We start from the raw sequence: 18,726 nt of genomic DNA on the forward strand, positions 1-18,726 counted from the left end.
TGAATAGCCAATACTATGCTCTATACAACATAGTCGTTCTGATAACCATTCTGTAGAACATACCTTTAAGTTTAGAAGGCACGTTCTTATCACAAAACACATCGGATGCGAGTCTCCATTTCACCCATCCTGCTCCGATATGATGTGTAACATCCCCACCAATCTCCCCGTTACCTTGGATAATAAACTCAAGGTACTTGAAACTATCTCTCTTAGGGATGACTTGTGTATCAAGCCTCACGTTCACGTCCTTCTCATCGGGAGTGAACTTGTACTCTAAGTATTTTGTCTTGGTCCTACTCAACTTGACTCCAGGGTCTGCCTCCAAACCTCTAGTTTGGCATTTACACTGACTCGCGTCTTGTCAATCAATACAATACCATTCGCAAATAACATACATCAAGGTACCTCCCCTTGAATGTGCCACGTTAGTGTGTCCATCGCCAAGGAAAATAAAAACGGGCTAAGAGCTGGCCCCTGGTGCAACGCTATCATAAGTGGAAAATAGTCCGAGTCCCCCCCAATGCTCTCACCTGGATTTTAGCTCCATCGTACATGTCCTTAATCATAGTAGCGTAAGCAATAGGAACACCTCTAGCCTCTAAGCATCTCCATAGAACCTCCCTTGGACTTTATTGTATGCTTTCTCTAGGTCAGTGAACACCATATGCAAGTCCCTCTTCCTTTTCCTATACTGCTCCACCAACCTCCTTACAAGGTAAATGGCTTCAGTAGACGAACGTCCAAGCATGAATCCGAGCTGATTTTCAGAAATAGACACACTTCCTCACCCTCGCTTCCACCACTTTCTCCCAAACTTTTATAGTGTTGCTCAGCAGTACATTAAGTAAAAATTACAAATTTTGAAAGAATAAAAAGCACTATGAAATGAAGTCTTTTTTTGTTATTCCAAATTGGAATGATCAGTTTTATGGATCGTTAGAGATATTCCTTTTAACAAGAAAATCAGAAAAATATAACATAAATAAAACACATGTGAGATACTACTCATTTTCTTCCATTCAAATGGTAACTTATAATAACTCAGGCCAAAAGAAACACTGAAATATATATATTATGAGAAATGATGTTGTCTCTTCTCATTTGGACACTTGCCTCTCCTTGTTGTAAAAATAAAAATAGGAACAACATTGAAAACTAGACTCACAACTCAACGCTGCCTTGTAGAAAACGAGGTCTTGTCACTCATGGATAAGAGAACAGCAAAAGAGTGCGACTGAGCTAATCAACAGAGAACCAAGAATGACATCCGGCAGTACCCATATACTAAAACCTTCCTTCCCTCCTAAAACCCTACCCAGATTCCCTCCATCTGCATTCACCCCTTTCAATTTACAGCTCCGACGTCGCAGGAGATATTGCCTCTGTGTTCGCTCCAAATCCCTCAATATCCAAGCCTGTAACTCCGCCTCCACTCCCACTTCCAATTCCAACTCTGTTAATGACGAAACCGAGTCAGCTCAGCAGCTCTTTGAGGTAAATTTTGTAGTGAATGTGGTAAAATGTTGTTAATTATGAATATATACTTATGTACAGTAAAATTAGTTTTTTAATGCTATGTGATTTTGGCTAAATGGTGTATCAGAAACTGAAGGAGGCAGAGCGTGAACGGATAAATAAGTTAGAGGAATTTGAAAGAAAGGCAAATGTTCAATTAGAGAGGCAGCTTCTGCTGGCTTCAGAATGGAGTAGGAAATTGCTGGCTATGCAGGGAAAATTGAAGGGTACTGAGTGGGACCCCGAAAATTCTCATAAGATAGACTACAGTCAATTCCAGAACCTTCTCAATGCAAATAATGTGCAGTTTATGGAGTATTCCAACTACGGCCAGACCGTTTCAGGTTAATTATTATATACGTGGTTACTTTTTTCATTTTGTTATGATAATGCTTTGCACATACACCACCCTAAGCAATAGAAGGCCTTTTTTCGATCGAGCATCATAACAAATTAAAAGAATATGATTCAACGTAGCAGGCACAAACGTCAAGTTCCCCAGCTTAGCTATTATGCGTGCGTTTGGGCAGCAGGTGCACAAATTAAAAGAATATGATTCTAGGTATTAAAAGGTTCAGAGTCATTGTTAACTATTTTATTGCTGATATGTGTCAATATCTAACCTTGTAACTTAGTTATGAGTTATCAAGATGGTTTTCCACTTTGAATCATTTATGCAACATCTAATACTAGCTTATATCTTACAGCATTTCAGCTTTCTATTGGTTATATTTCAGATAAATGGGCAATGCATGAATCATGACTGGGGCAGTTAATCTTCACTATCCTTCCTGTCTAGATGTCTAAATTTTCTTTGTTTATTCCGTAGTTTGTTTATTTGGTATTTCTGGTTTCTTTGTAGTGATTCTGCCATATTACAAGGATGGAAAAACAAAAGGCTCAGGAGGGGAAAATAGAAAGGATATTGTTTTCAAGCGTCATGTTGTTGACCGGATGCCGATAGATTGCTGGAATGATGTTTGGAGGAAGTTGCATCAACAGCTTGTGAATGTGGATGTGTATAATGTGAATAACATTCCTGCTGAAGTCTACTCTACTGTTGCAACAGCAGTTGTGTGGTCTATGCGGCTGGCCCTTTCAGTTGTCTTGTACATTTGGATTGATAATAAAATGAGACCAATTTATTCAAAACTAATACCTTGCGATTTGGGAAGCGCCCCCAAAAAGATAAGTGAGCCACAAAAGCAGCGTGCCCTTGGTTCATTAGGAAAGAGCCGGTAATTGAAAACATTAGCTGTTTGTTTATCTGTTTATTAGCTGTGAACTTCCTTTTCAGTTATATATGTTGTAGAGAAGTTGACTTTATATCTTTCTGCTCACTTTGTCAAAGTATTGCCTTTGTTTGTAACCAGGCTTGAAATTGTATATGTTGTGAATTAGAATGGTTTTACTGTGAGCTGTTGATAGGTAATAGCTCTCCTTTAGGACCAATTTCCCTAAACTTTTGACTTGACTCTGGAAGTGAAAAAGCCCAAAATGCGGCATAATTTCAAAGCTCACATGTATGCCTAGTGCCTGGAAATGTAGTCATTGGAGCAAAGCTTAAAGTCTTAGAACTCCAATAGGTCTTCACTTGGTTTGTGAATTGTGCTTTTCTGAGTCACTGTTGAAAATGTTAGTCTTGCGATCAAGCATCAAAATCTTTCCGACTTCTTTTTTTCCTTCCTTTTTGTGGATTTTATTCTAGAACCCTGTGGTCTAAATTCTTCTTACTTTACTTGGAAAATAGCTGTCACAATCATGTGCCAAGCTACATAGTACTAAGGATGGTCAATAGACCACCCTTAGTATATAGGTAAAATAGACCACCCTTTGTCAAAAAATTACATTATGTATATAGGTAAAATATTAGGTTTTAGAGGTATATAACATATATTGGACACTCTTTGTCGAGAATTTTTTTCACTTCTTTCAAGTTTGAACACCATAGGGGAGATTCTTGGCTTCGCCACTGGTCATAATGAATATGTTTGCTTATTTCCTAAGAATTCCTTCTTATTTGGTGTTATTGTTCTGTTCTTTTTGTTTCTTTTTACTACTTGCTTTTCAGCCAATAGAAGTGTTATATTGGTCATTGCTTGCTGTATTTGTCATGTTTATGCACACTTGTCAACTTGCATATACGTTAAGTGTGTAAGGGGTGAAGGGAATAAAAAAGAGATGAACATTTTGAGTTTCTTGAGTAACAATGATAAATGCTAATTACAAATTAAAAAAAAGTGATAAATGCAAATATGGAAAAAAAGGAGATGATTTAGTAACATCTGCCCCACCCCCCCCTCCCCCCCAAACCCCCCCCCCCCCCCCCAAAAAAAAAAAGAAACAAAAAACAGAACAAAGAACAATGTGCAAATTCTTCTTTATAGGCATCAATTTTTGCTATCGACATATCTGTATTCTTAACTGGACTACAGTTTAACCCCTTGATGCAACACTAGATTGTAATTTTCTTTTTACCATCTGCCATCAGAGCGAAATTCATATCAGCAGAAGAAAAAACTGGTATAACTTTTGATGATTTCGCTGGGCAAGAATATATTAAGAGAGAGCTTCAAGAGATTGTTCGAATACTGAAGAATGAAGAAGAGTTTCAAAACAAAGGGATATATTGTCCAAAAGGTGTGCTTCTCCATGGTCCTCCTGGAACTGGTAAAACACTTCTGGCAAAAGCTATAGCTGGAGAAGCAGGATTACCTTTTTTTGCTGCTAATGGTACTGATTTTGTTGAGGTGAGAAGTACTCACGATTGCAACTTTCAGATACACTAAAATGGATGAGTAAATTCTGACAGTTGCAAGATTGTGAAAGCTTTTTTAATTGATTTGGTGTTTTGGGTAACAACATGCACTTACAGGGTTAAACACGGCATCTAAGACAATCATCTATAATGGACCCAAAAATAAAAGCTGCATTCATGTTGGCAAATCCATAGTTTTAAGTCGCTAACTTATCGATGAAGCATATTCCTGATTTTCCTGCCGTATTCCAACAATTGCTTGTTAAAGATAACAAATTTTCATTAGCTTCTGTTTCTTGAACCTGTTTTGTTTGTTTCTGGTAAGCACTTGCATGTTTGTTCAACCGTTTCTTTCTTTTTGTTTTTTAACTTTCTCTTTCCAATTTTCCTTTAGCTTATTTTCAGTTCTTTATATCTGAACAAAAACATTGTGGGATATCTTATTGGATGCTATAAATTAGCACGACTGAACTGAACGTCTTCGGTCATTCCTCCCTTCTAGTAAACCTTTTGTAATCACTTACCTACTTTTTGTGCTATATTCGCTATGCTACAAAGCTGGATCGTGGATCATCAACTGACAGTCTTAGTTCCCCGCAGAAGCAGGATAAACTTTAATTTGGATGCTGGTAAAGCTTATAGATGATTCTTTGATGGCCTGTCCTATGTTGTGGTCTCCACGGGCATGTTTCTATTGTTAATGTCCAGAAACTCCTCAGAAACTAATAGCCCGAAGTACATCATCCTTGGTATGATCGTTAGCAAAAGCAAGATATCTCATGTCTGAGCACTATCTAACTTTTTACATCAGTCTCTAGGAAAATTTATCTAACAGCTGACTATGTTTGGTGCGAAAGAATTGTGCCTCCAACCCAAAACCTTAAGATAATGGGTGGAGTGACCCAGGGCAATATTGACTCTTTTGGAAAGCCTACACAACCAATAAGGGACAAGTGTATTCCCTAACTTCCTCCCGCACTTGTAACCCAGTTCTAGGGCTTACACTAAAGAATTGTTTTTAGATACTATTATTTTTTGATGAAGAGAAGAGACTTCACAGGAGTGAGCATGTAGTAGAGGGGGACAAATTTAATTCAACAAGCTAATGAGTGGAGTTGGATCTATGTCACGAGCGCAATAGGATGAATTAGAGAGAGATATGTAGAAGCCCAGAGTAGCCAATGGGCTGAATTGAGAGAGAGAAGCCAAGAGCAATATGAAGAGAGAAAGCGGTTGGCTCGATGGCCTGAATTCAGAGATAGATAAAGAAGTCAAAAGTAGCTCCATGGGCCGAGTGTCGAGAGAAAAGCCCGAGCGGTAAAATAAGCTAGTTAGGTTGAGCTCTCCTATTCAAAGAATAAAAATAAAAATAATAAAAAGAAAAAAGAACAAAATAAATATATAAAAATAAAAAAGGAACTCTATGCACAACTTATAGTTAGGAACTTACCTTCTAAAAAAAGAAAAAAAAGAAAGGAAAAGCCATTTATGACAAATTTATGAAAAAACCAATTATAGTAAATGTGTTGCCTAAACCCATGCATGATAAGAAAATGAGGGCAAACGGCTAACAAATCTCCTCTTTGACCTGATTTTTTGACAAAATAAATTTGCCCAGTCTTCTTCATATAATCTTCAATAAGTTGAATCTTCCTTCACAATAACCACAAAGGGTTGAACATCCAAATCACACCCGGCAAGTCTCTGCCTTCGCCAGGGGTAGGGGTAGCACTCTGGACAAATTTCTCTGAAAAAAACTTCATTATTGTTAAATTGGCTGCAATAGTTAGAATTAAACCCGCTTTGAACCTGTTTTAATCCTCGATCTGACACTGTGAATAAGACTTAAAACTTAGCACGTGATTTGGAGGAGAAAATTTCCTCTAAATTACTTTCTGAGTTCTTTTATAAAATTTAAGTCATTCATTTTCTTTTAATTACATAATATAAGTAGACTGCTTAAACGTGTGCTTATTCTAATAGTTTAAGCTTTTAGATAAGATGAACATAGAATTCAACATGGTATCAGAGCTGACAAGTAGTCCTGGGTTCAAATCTCACTAAAAGGGCAGCCCGGTGCACAAAGCATCCCGCGTTCATGCGTGTCTGTGAAAGAGCCGCACCCCTTGTAGGCAGCCTACCCTGATGCAAACATCATTGCGACTCAAAAAAAAAAAAAAACAGTCGCACATGTAAGGAATTGTGTTGGCACGTAATATACTTAAGTATTTAGATTTGTGCTCTCTCTGATAGCTTAAGTCTTAAAATGAGATGGTCTCACAGTTCATTACTTCGTTGGGGTGTAAACGGTAAGGTTGGAAGAGTGGAAGTAAATGTGGAAGGGGAAGGATCATTTCACTTATTTGGTATAAAGAAGAGCAAAGGTAGTTAAGTGGAGGGATTGAGTGCACCTACAGTTAATCCATCCAAAAGTGGATGCATCGTCTTCTATTTATGAAGAACTTATTTACTAGAATATTGTGTTACAAGTTCCTTTCTATCTCCAGGAGAGTGTTGCGTTCTATTTTGTAATGCACTTTGTCTCATTCATGCGGAAGTCAGGCTTTGATGTTACATTTTATGCTGCTTCATCACCGTCCGGAGGAAGTACTTGCCGATCTGAGAAGTAAAAGCTCTCACTACTATAATGGTTATGGAAATAGACCGTTCAAATTTCTTTTTCATCTGAAACTACAACCACTGAATTTATTTCCTTAACTGATTCTGAAATCCCCGCTTACAAAGTCAAATAAGAGTTTCCAAACAAAAATGCTAATTATTGTAGGAACGGCTTTATCCCACAAATCGAGTCCAAGGAAAAGGGTAAAATTATTTCAGAGCACTAAATTGCCTATTTCAAAGTGCATGTGGGTCGGAAGATGGTGATAGAATTTTCCACGTTCCTTTTATCCCTTGCCACTATGTATACCTTGTTGTTTCTCCTTCATGCTATGGAGTTTGAGTTAGCTCTATTAGTCAGTGTTCCTTCTTTGTCTTGCTGTAATAGAGGGACAGCAGATATCTTTTTTCCTGCCTATCAAACGAGTTGGTGACTTCAGCAATATTCTTTAAACCTTCAGTAGAATGTAACCATGATATGGAAAAATAAGTAGGAGGAAGTAGACAAAACCAGAAGCATGTTCCCTAAGGCCCTTAGCCTAAGCTTCTTTACTTCCATATGTGTGTACTATCTATACTAGCACTCCAATATTTGATTCAGAAATTTCTCCTTTTGTTTTGGCAGAACTTGTAGCGTCTAACCTTTCACATCTATGCAGATGTTTGCCGGTGTGGCTGCTTCACGTGTGAAGGACCTTTTTTCCAGTGCCAGATCATTTGCTCCTTCTATTATTTTCATTGACGAGATAGATGCAATTGGCAGCAAACGTGGTGGACCAGATATTGGTGGGGTATGATACAATATCTTTGCATAATAAATAACTTATATTCTCCCGTTAGTAATTTTTGGTTTTGAGATATCAGTCTTTGCTGGTAATTATGAAATGACGTTTAAGTTCATATGAAACATGGATCTTGACCCAGTTGCAGATATTTCCATATCCTTGTTCTCTAAGAGCTGTGCCTACACGCTATTGTGTCTTTCACTTCTAAACCTATACAACAAATGTACAAAAAAGCAAGAAAAAGGATGCTTGCTCGAAAAAAAAAGCAATAAAGGGTGGGTTTTCTTTTGGGAAGGGAGTTAAATAGAGGGACTTAGATTAACTAAAGCGCATCTAGTGGATAGTTTGTTTTCAGGTGCTCCTTTGTCAATTTGGTGGTCATCTTTACTTTGACTATTGCTTAGCCTTTTGGTATCCACAAGTAGGGGTGACAAATGGGCGGGTGGGGTCGGGTCGGATATGAGCGGGTCAAAACGGGTAATTTAAAAAACAGATAAATTATCCGACCCGACCCGTATTTGAGATGGACAAAAAACGGGTTTATCCGGCGGATAATATGGATATCCATATTATCCATGACTTTTTAAATATGATCACTTATGAGAGAATTCCTAGTCTTCCAAACTTGAGGAACTCCAATTTGAGGCTTTACAAATGTAAAAGTTAAACACATTAGTTATCCATTGGTTAACCATTTTCTAAGTGAGTAATATGGTTCTTTATCCATATTCGACCTGTTTTTTAATGGTTCATTATCCAACCCATTTTTTGATGGATAATATGTGTGGATAACTGTTTAATTTAAATAATTTTGCCCCCTCTATCCACAATTGCAATATTAAATAATATATTGAAGACTTGTCACTACCAGAAACAGAATAACTGCGCCTCAATCCTGAACTAGATGGGATAGGAAATAGGTCAGCTCCAGTGGACCGTTTCCTTTCAATAATTTGTCTTTACAAATAAATTAGGAGTTCTCTAACACTAGAGGTTCTCTGCATTACCGACATAAAATACTCTGAACAATCTAAAAAGACTCCTGGCGAACACCAAAGGTATGTAAGTGTATCGACATGACTAAACCTTAATTCAAACTAGGTGGTGTCACCTATAAGGATCTTTTGCTTATATTATGTTATGTTTTTCTAAGTTTTCACAGATATCGAGAGACTGTTGGCAAATAACTTCTTTTCATGTGATTTTAGTTCTGCCTCCTCTCAATCTTAACACTTCTGATTATCGTAGTGTCATAGTTATGGACCGGTGCAGTTGGAAGTCCACAGAGAACATAGCTGAACCATCCCGGACTACCTTCTCTTGTTCCAGCCTCTATATGTGCTACTTGCACCTTTTAGTGACTGTAATCATTTTATGATCATGTCTAATCTTGTATAATCGTATATCTATTCTAACATCTACATTTCTATGACACTCATCTTGTGAATATCTTAGGCCTTATAGGCTCAACATCACCCCGTATAATATTTTTGGTCTCACAATTCTCCTATAGAATTTGCCTTTCAGGGGGGTAAATATCTTCCTACTGCAGAGCTGTCCTGCTGCACCCTTCTATTTAAGCTATTCTAGTTTATCTGTTATCTCTTAATCTGTCATACCATTCGTCTAGAACACTGAGTTTAAATATCTGGGTTGTCTACCCTAGGAACTGCCGCCCCGTCTAATATCACTTCAACTTCATTCTTGTTGTGGGGAGCTAAATCTACAATACATATATTCTGTATTACTTCTAATACTAAACGTCTTGCTTCTCCATAGTACGTTCAGTTGGTTCGCTCATTAATTTCGTTAATTAACATTCATCTGCACTGCGTTGAAATGATTTTATGTAGTAAACGACATGTGTTTGCTTTCTTAGGGTGGTGCAGAGAGGGAACAGGGGCTTCTTCAGATATTGACGGAAATGGATGGATTTAAAGTGTCAACATCACAGGTACAGTATAGTTAAGATGATGGCTTCCCGTAAAGAAGTAATAAGAGCTTCTAAGGTTTGCTGTTAAATGCTGGTTTGTCAGGTATTAGTTATTGGTGCAACCAATAGATTGGACATTCTTGATCCTGCGCTGTTAAGAAAGGGCCGTTTTGACAAGATTATTAGGGTCGGTTTGCCCTCAAAAGACGGTAGACTGGCCATATTGATGGTATGTCGCTGCTTGCTCACTAATGATTGACATCTATTAATCTTTAGAAGATTGTCTGGATTTCTTGTGTCAGTATGTTTGATCCTCATTTCAAACATCTCAGGTACATGCTCGAAATAAATTTTTCCGGTCAGAAGAGGAAAAGGACACTTTGTTACAGGAAATTGCAGAGCTCACAGAAGATTTTACTGGAGCTGAACTTCAAAATATATTGTACATAATCCTCAACTGTAATTCCTTTTAATTCAGCATTTGGAGGGACTAGCTCACACCTTCTTCTGGGCAGGAACGAAGCTGGAATATTGACTGCGAGGAAAGACTTAGATTATATTGGACGAGATGAACTTCTTGAGGCCTTGAAGAGGGTAGGTGCTAAAAATTGAGATATGCAGCATCTTTTATATGTTTGAATCAGTTCATTATGTTCATGTTATATTATTTAATATTACAGCAAAAAGGCACATTTGAAACGGGTCAAGAGGATAGTACTGAGGTCCCCGAGGAGCTAACGCTAAGACTAGCTTACAGAGAAGCTGCTGTTGCAGTTCTTGCATGTTACCTTCCAGATCCCTACCGACCATTCACTGAGGTTTAACTCATACAGATATCATGTTACTCATTCTTAGTATTTCTTAGATTTGCAATGTGCTCATATTCCTGTATATTTGGTCTTTGGTATAATGTCAGACGGATATCAAATCCATCCGTAGTCAGCCCAATATGCAATTCATGGAAATTGGAGGCAGAGTGTTTAAAAGGAAAGCAGATTATGTGAACTCAATAGTCCGTGCATGTGCTCGTAAGTTGGAAAATGAAATAATATTTCTGTGTTCAATATTGTCGTTCTATAAACACTTGTGTAAATCTTCTTTATGGATCTTTTGTTTGAAATCGGTTTCTCAGTGTTCCCATCTCCAACAATGGTATTGTGCTATAACACGTTATGTGACTTTCTTAGGTTCTCTGCAGCTTCGTGCTACTTTATTATTTAGATAAGGAGAATATTAACTGAGGAATTTGCTAAGCAAGTCCTTGAGAATGGGAAAGTTCGTTAAAGTAAAACAATGCTGGATCCATATAATGAGTATGGGATATACTTAAATTGTTGTAGTAGCTTAAGTAAAGTTAGGGGAAAATATTAGAGCTTTTGTTGGAAGTAAACTTGATGTGCAGGAACCTTTCTACCTTACCCAAAAAATATAAAAAAAAAATTCAGGAACCTTTCTGTATATCTCTACTTGGGTGATGCTTTCCTGAATCTATGTTTCAACTCCTGTTCATTTTACAGCGTAAGAATAATGTCTACCCCTGATACCCTCCAAATGGTGATCTCCCCCCACCAGTGAGTTTCAAGCATATCAGCTGTGAGGTTGTCGAGAGTTAAGTTGCGGAACAAGCTACCCATCAGAGCCAAGGAGTATGCTAGATAGGAGTACAATGACCTTAACCTTCTATGTTGACTCCAGGAGCTCAGTGACTGAAATATTTGACTGTAATTTCATATGGAAAGTTTTAAAATTGGAAGCTTTGACATTCATAACCTTTTGGTTATGTCACTGCTGCTGTAAGAATTCAAATTAAACCTTACTATCAATTATAAAGGGCAGCCCGGTGCACTAAGCTCCCGCTATGCGCGAGGACCGGGCCTGACCACAAGGGTCTATTGTACGCAGCCTTACCCTGCATTTCTATCAAAAAAGGAAAAAGGAATTAAAATAAACCAAAAATGAGATAATTTCAGATATATTAATAGTTGATACAATCATTAGGTAAAAATATTGAGACTTTAAGCCTATACTTACTCATTTTTTTTTTGATGAGATAAGTTGCTTCATTGCAAGCATCAAGAAGATGCAAAAGTTACAAGAAGGATCAATGTTAGCTCCATTACAATATAACAAAAACCTGCCCAGGAGCTAACAAAAAGAATCAAAAGTAGAAAGGGGCTAACTTAGAGTAAGTGAGCCAATGAAGTCTACTCATATTAATCAATCAATCAATATTCTGTGCTTCTATTTCCGACTAGTTAGGGTCAGATATATGAATTCTCTATGTGCGTTTGGCTTAATTAGAGCGTAAATCACTTTAATACAGGTTATTAATTTGTTTTAAGTCTAATTAAAGTTTTTTGGACTAAGGGTCCTCTAAAGTTCAACATTACTTCCTGCACTGGCATACAAGTGTCTGACCAAGCTAAAAAAGAGCAAAAAAGTGGTTCATGGCAAACACCAGCTTAATTTATGTGCGACCACAATAATAAAGCCTTAATCCCAACTACTCCCTCTGTTCGAATTTATGTGAACCTATTTCCTTTTTGGTCCGTTCCAAAAAGAATGAACCCTTTCTAAATTTGGTAACATTTTAGCTTAAACTTACAATTATACCCTTAATGAGAAGCTTTTATAACCACAAAAACACTCTGGGTCCCTTTTTGATTTGTTTAGGACCACAAATTCCAAAAGTCTTCATTTTTTCTTAAACTCCGTGTCCAGTCAAACAGGTTCACATAAATTGGAACGGAGGGAGTAATTGTTATTGTCTATGTGGATATTTTGCTACTAGAACGTGATTATTTCGAATGTATGTAACATTATATGACTGCACATCTGCGTTTCAACGGTACTCATCTAATACCCAACATTCTTTCTTCAATGATTTCGGTCTTCCTGTCGCATAGCTCTCCCTTTTTTTTTTGATAAGGTAAATTGTATTAATCAAAAGGGAGAGAACTCCCGTATACAGGAAGATACCAAAAAGTAGAGAATTTACATCAGAACATGATTCTCTACAAAAGATCCCCAATCTTCTATACAAGTAGGGGCTATATGAGTGCACCAAAAAGCGATCAAAGATAAAAGACTATTCTTAAGATGTGGAAAAGGAGATTCAATCCCCTCAAAAGCTCTCCTATTTCTCTCCCAAAACTATCGCGCTCCCTTATCTAAGGCCCTTCATTCTCACGACCATTTTGATAAAGCTTGCTTTCCATTTTGTTTGTTAGATTCCTGTCCCATAGCACTCTCAACAATCCAATTTTTTGTACTGTGTGTTACATCATCATGACCATCATCATCATCATAATCTATCATGCATGTACTCTGTCTTAATTTTAGTTATCCTAAAGGAATGCTATATAGTGCTTTTTCATAGTTCGAGCTTTTGGTTAATTTCGTTGCTTAGTTTCGTTGATTAACGTAATATCATCTAAAAATGACATGCACCATGGAACGTTATTCTCAATACTGTTGGTTAGATTATCCATAACAGGGGCAAAGAAGGACTCAATGCAAATCCTTGGTATAAACTCACGATTATGGGACACTTCTGCGTATCTTCTTCCGCTATTTTTCATACTTATGACTGTCATCTATATATCTTTTATAGCGTTATATACTTGATATAAACTCCTTTTGTCTCAGCACTTCTTTTACACTCTGCTTTTTCTAGGTCAATGAATGTCATTTGCAAAATTCTTCTTCCTCTTTTATAAATTTCCATCAATATTCTTAGCAAAAGTATAGCCTTTATCGTAGTCTCGTAGATCTATCATAATTCAAACTGGTAATCTGTTGGTCTCGTAATGTCTCTAAGTTTGTGCTTTATTACATCTTTTTCAAAGTTTCAAAGTTTGTAAGGCATTGGTTTGAGAGAGGTTGCACAATTTAGAACATGATAGATTCAATACAACTGTATGAACACAATAACATGGCAAACCCATGGAAATACCCCTAATATCAAAGATAAATAGACATCACGTGTTACAGTATCAACCTGCTTAAAAGGCCTTTTTTTTGTTTCTTTGTTATTTTCTGTTTGCTTGGTTTGATTCCTTCATGTGGACCACTGATAGATTGACTCTGTAGCCAGAGTAATTGAGGAAGAAATGTTTGGAGTTGACAATCTATGCTGGATCTCCGCAAAAGCAACTTTAGAAGCTTCCAGGCTTGCAGAATTTTTGATACTGCAGACAGGGTTGACTGCCTTGGGAAAAGCTTATTACAGATACCAGAGAGATCTCGTACCAAACGTGAGTATATACTGGATTCTATATAAGCTATAGGTTTGTTAGATGTCTAATTTCCATTCTTGTTATTGTGTTTTGCAGCTCCCTTCTAAAATTGAAGCACTTAGAGATGAGTACATGAGATATGCCGTGGAGAAATGTTTGTCTATTCTAAAGGAAAACCACGCTGCTGTAGAGACAATTACAGGTAAAGTTATTTAACCTTGATTATTTAGCCACTTTAAGGTTTGTCTCCATCTAAGATTTGTAAAATTGTGCAACTGGCTTTGGATACTTACTGTTGATTGGCTCATGCTTGTGTGTTGACTGTTGATCAGATGTGTTGCTTGAGGAAGGAGAGATCAAAGCTGATGAAATTTGGAGCATATACAAAAGCTCGCCTAAAAGTCCTCAGGTGATTCGTACTTCTCTTGCCAGCAGTTTTACTGATATGATTGAGGAAGGCTTATGCAGTTTTCTTCTTTTCTATTCCTTTTCTTTCCTCCCAAAAAAAAAAAAAAGAAAAAGAAATAAAAACAACTAAGAAGGAGCCTTCCAGAGTACACTTATGTCATTGATAAAACATTTTCGAGGAGGTTGTACTGGTTCGGTGTTCTTTGGAGTAGATTTGGCATACAGGCAAACTGGGCTTGTGTCCAAGCTCTTGGGTTACATGTTGCATAATTTAGAGATCGTCAACACCTATTCACTCGGAAAATGCCATTGTGCTTGCTGTCAGCGGCATACGAGCAATTGCCTCTTGCTTTTTTCCCCTCTCGTGCTTGGCCACTCTGCTTGCTTAATATTACTCTTCTACTTGAATTGTAGCAAAATATCATTTGTAGTTCTAAAGTTTCTTTCATTTTTCAGCCTACTGTGAGTCCTATTGATGAATATGGAGCCCTTATATATGCTGGAAGGTGGGGAGTCCATGGAGTTTCACTTCCAGGGAGGGTGACGTTTGCACCTGGAAATGTTGGATTTTCAACGTTTGGGGCACCACGACCCATGGAGGTAAGCACAATGGATGCTGTATTTAGTGATCTTTATGATGAATACTCTATGTATTGATGGCATTTCTTTTTTTTACACAGACCCAGATAATTAGTGATGAAACGTGGAAGCTAATAGATGGTATATGGGATAAAAGGGTCGAGGAAATAAAAGCTGCAGCATCAGTTGAAATTGAAGAAGACAAGGAGAAACCACAGCTTCTGATGCCCAGTCATTTCCTATAGCATCCAAATACCAAATACAGGTTTTGACACTAGTTCTGGGTGGCATATGTTGTGCAGCTATGACTTTATTTTGTTTGCTTTAATTCCGTGAGATTTGACGTTATTTCCTGATTGCCTGAGTTAGATTATTGCTTGGCCCATATTTTTTTTAAAATTAAAAGCATATTATTGGACCAGGAAAGGTTTATGTTTTGGGTGGGTGAGGTGGGGGTGGGGGTGGGGGGGTAGTGTAGATCCTGACATGTTCTCTAAAAGCTAAGTTGAGTTTGTCGCCTTACCTTCTCATAAACGAAGAAAGGACATCCCCACTCCTTTACAGTTCGTAAATTTGAGCAAAGCATATAGGATATCCCCACTCCTTTACAGTTCGTAAAATTTAGCAAAGCATATTAAGTGCATGCCTAATATTGAACTTGTAATGGCTTCAGAGGACTTACCCCCATTTTCATCATGAAGCCCTATATAGTTCACAAATGTAGTGTAACATTCTACAGAATTAAGTTTTTCTTGATCGACTCGGTTCTGTCTTGCATGCTTCGAAGAAAGTGTCAATTTTTGTTCCCTTCCAGAGTTCCCAGTCTGCAGCCCAAATTGAAACCATGGGGAAATAAAAAATCCTTCTTTGGCTCAGTAACCCAGTGAGCTTAATAATCAACATAAAGCTTGTGAACTTTTGCTAAACTGAGTTGAAGCATGTGACTACTCAACCTTCACTTGAAGCAGGAGTAACTTGCCATTAATGGCTTAGTGCCTGGAGATGCAAGCTAGAAACATACTCGTCATTATTATAGCACAAACAAATTAGTTTGGGCAATTTTTTACCTGCCTCTGTCCAGAAATGCTCATACTACGTTTCTTTTTGAGTTGTCCACAATGTTGTTCCCTTTCCTTAAGTGGAAATTTTAGTACATCTTAAAATACTGCAAAATGTTTTGTGGGTCCAACTTTTATTATTGTCAATACAAATTTATCCATATTATATCATTCTGCAATACAGAAAGTAAAAATATGATACAACATGTCTCTCAACAGGTAACTTAAAATATCCAGCTTCTCTTAATTATTATGCAAAGTCAAAGTGTGGCAAGCAAACTGGACGGAGGGGGTATTAATCAATGTTCCTCTTGATTTGCGTAATTGGTTGCAGGCAGGCTGCTGTACTCTTCAATTGTTGTTTGTTTTAGATATAAGGAGCCAACCACTCGCACTGTTCGAAGAAGTGTCTTGACATCTGTAGCATATTTGTGTTTTTTGAGATTAGATCTGGTCCGCGGCTATGCTATATGCATATCATCATGTGAGATAATAAATTGTTCCGACGAGGCCAGCTTAAAAGCTAGCCGCTTGTGGAGTGTTTTGGAGGAATGCCAAGCTGAAAATTAGCATCCCCAGTAGCACAAGGAAGAGAAACTCAAGAGGGGCGAAGAAACTTATATTCTAGATGATGGGATACAAGGTGGCCCTTTTAGTCCAATCAGTCAATCAACTCAGCCGGGTTGGGAAGGTACCTTTTAGTTATTTGTAATTATTCCTACACCAACTCCAACCCTCTTCCCTGTCCCGTAAAAGTCCCATCGAAAATTTTGTAATAACTGGAGATTCAACTTCCTCTGCTTCAAAATAGTGTTGCAGAGGTTATAGTGGTGATACCATTGTCATAATTAATTTTAGATCAGTTAGTGCAGTGTTAGTTTTGCTTTATTCTGAGCTCAAATTCATTGCTTTCCCTCTCAGCTATCTTGATTATATTCTTGAGCTTTTTTCTCCGAAGTTGGCCTCTTTTTATAATCATGCTAAGCCAATGCCATTTTAAAAAAGAGTCCTAGACATACTCAGGGTAAGGCTGCGTACAATAGACCCTTGTGGTTTGGCCCTTCCCAGATCCCGCGCACCGCGGGAGCTTAGTGCACCGGACGCCTTTTTTTAGTCCTAGACATACTCAAGCACCGCGTGGAGTAGCTGTTCTGATTTCTGAAGCAAATGGATTAAAAAAAATAAATCTCATCCACCCGGTTAAGTAATCTCAAATCTTAACCCTTTGGATCACTGTAAATGCAAAGATCACAACTTCAGTACCTCCACGTTGAAATTATATTCTAATTATAACGTACACATATACATACTCCCACTGAACTTTATTTCGTTTTTTAAAGATCAGCATGCTCTACTCTTAATCAAGCAATGTCAGTCATATTTTTATGCGGGCGCTGAACACATTTTGCAAATCGGCTAAAAATAATTATATCCACTAGCCAAATATACAAAAATATATACTATTTATGTATAAAATTTGTACATTATATCTATATTATACATTAATATACAAAAATATACATTTACCAGCTAGCATTTTGGTGGGCAGCTATACAAGGTAGATTTCCTTATTTATACGTATATACCTTGTCAATGGTTTTATCCCAATTAGCAGATCCATTTGGACCTCCACCAACAACTTTTCAGAAACCATTATTATTTAGTGAAAATTACCTTTCTATAGCTATCATATATGTAGTTACTTCCTATAGCTACTATTTCGTTGATACGTGACTGTATTCGCGCTACTGTATTCATGAATACAGTAAGCGAAATTCGCCTGAAAAATAGGAGAGTCCATTTCGCTGCTACTGTGATGTATTCTGTGTATCCACGCGACTGCATTTATATAAATATAGTGAGGTAATCTGCCTAAAAATAGGGATTACAAGTGTTTAATTCTGTATTCCATGTATTCGCGCGAATGTATTTATAAATACAGTGAGGTAATCCGCCTAAAAAATAGTGATTACGGGTGTTTAATAACGGAAAGCGCAATATTGAATTGTACTCAATTTCATTGAGTTCAGTTGTATTCAAGCAACAAAAAAAAAAAATCAAGGAATAGGGTGTATACCGTTCTACTCAATTCGACTGTATACGTTGTATTCAATTCACAGATATTCGTTATTCACTATTATACACTGTATTCAATTCACCGTATTATATTCACTGTATTCTATCAACAAAAAATCAAAACTCAGTGATATTCGGATGTATTAAAAAATACAGACCTTCAGAGTACATAAATACATGCGAAATAATAATGCATTTATACAGAAATACAGTGTATTTGTGCAGAATATAATGTATTTCTATCATTATATGTGACTAAATAGCAAAGAAGACAAGAAAGTTCACCGGAGATAGGTGATTTTGGCCAAGCAAAATCATTGTATTAAAACTAAATATGGAGACAAACAAAAATCCGGCCCTCAAATCTTCTCCGGCGTAGCCATGGCTAGATCTGTTCGCCTAAGAGGATGAGCCAATAGTGGGTGATGATGCTGACGATTCTGACGATGACCACGATGATGACGCCGACGGTTTGCTGATTTGAGGAAAAAGAGAGAGGATTGAGAATCTTGCAGAGAGAGAGAGAAAGAACATAATGGGCGTATTTTATGCCTCAATGATAGGTATAAAATAAATATCTATTTTTCTATAAAATAGAAAAGGTAACTATAAGTAATGATATTTTGAAATTGTTTTGATTTATAATAAATAGGGTGTAAAAGTTTGATATAGGAGGTAAAATTTTCCTAGATCCGAGACGAAGATGATGATAGATCAGACTTTTGAAAATTTAAAACAGTTCCATGCATCGTCG

At 37.2% G+C, this 18,726-nt stretch overlaps 1 protein-coding gene across 2 annotated transcripts; it reads left to right on the plus strand.

Moving 5' to 3' along the window:
- Positions 1–1,122: 1,122 nt before the first annotated feature.
- Positions 1,123–16,784, plus strand: LOC109207572 (probable inactive ATP-dependent zinc metalloprotease FTSHI 4, chloroplastic). 2 transcript variants are annotated; one of them, XM_019370510.1, is made up of 17 exons: positions 1,123–1,497; positions 1,607–1,862; positions 2,381–2,756; positions 4,010–4,268; positions 7,555–7,686; positions 9,560–9,634; positions 9,717–9,842; positions 9,946–10,055; positions 10,129–10,207; positions 10,294–10,431; positions 10,530–10,641; positions 13,706–13,869; positions 13,948–14,053; positions 14,184–14,260; positions 14,716–14,859; positions 14,940–15,103; positions 16,231–16,784. In XM_019370510.1, exons 1-16 carry the CDS (start codon positions 1,264–1,266, stop codon positions 15,081–15,083), a joined length of 2,532 nt encoding a protein of 843 aa, XP_019226055.1. In that variant the 5' UTR covers positions 1,123–1,263; the 3' UTR covers positions 15,084–15,103; positions 16,231–16,784. The 2 variants fall into 2 exon arrangements, with proteins under 2 accessions (XP_019226055.1, XP_019226056.1); XM_019370511.1 differs by lacking the exon at positions 16,231–16,784 and adding an exon at positions 16,116–16,223.
- Positions 16,785–18,726: the final 1,942 nt, after the last annotated feature.

Source organism: Nicotiana attenuata, unplaced genomic scaffold, assembly GCF_001879085.1.
Source record: "Nicotiana attenuata strain UT unplaced genomic scaffold, NIATTr2, whole genome shotgun sequence".
Classification (NCBI taxonomy): domain Eukaryota; kingdom Viridiplantae; phylum Streptophyta; class Magnoliopsida; order Solanales; family Solanaceae; genus Nicotiana; species Nicotiana attenuata.

Excerpts from the sequence above, each read along its gene's own strand:
- LOC109207572 (XM_019370510.1), top strand. The coding sequence starts at position 1,264 with ATGACATCCGGCAGTACCCATATACTAAAACCTTCCTTCCCTCCTAAA. Across the intron at positions 2,757-4,009 it reads GGTTCATTAGGAAAGAGCCG|AGCGAAATTCATATCAGCAG; the intron begins GTAATTGAAAAC and ends ATCTGCCATCAG. Across the intron at positions 10,432-10,529 it reads CCTACCGACCATTCACTGAG|ACGGATATCAAATCCATCCG; the intron begins GTTTAACTCATA and ends GTATAATGTCAG.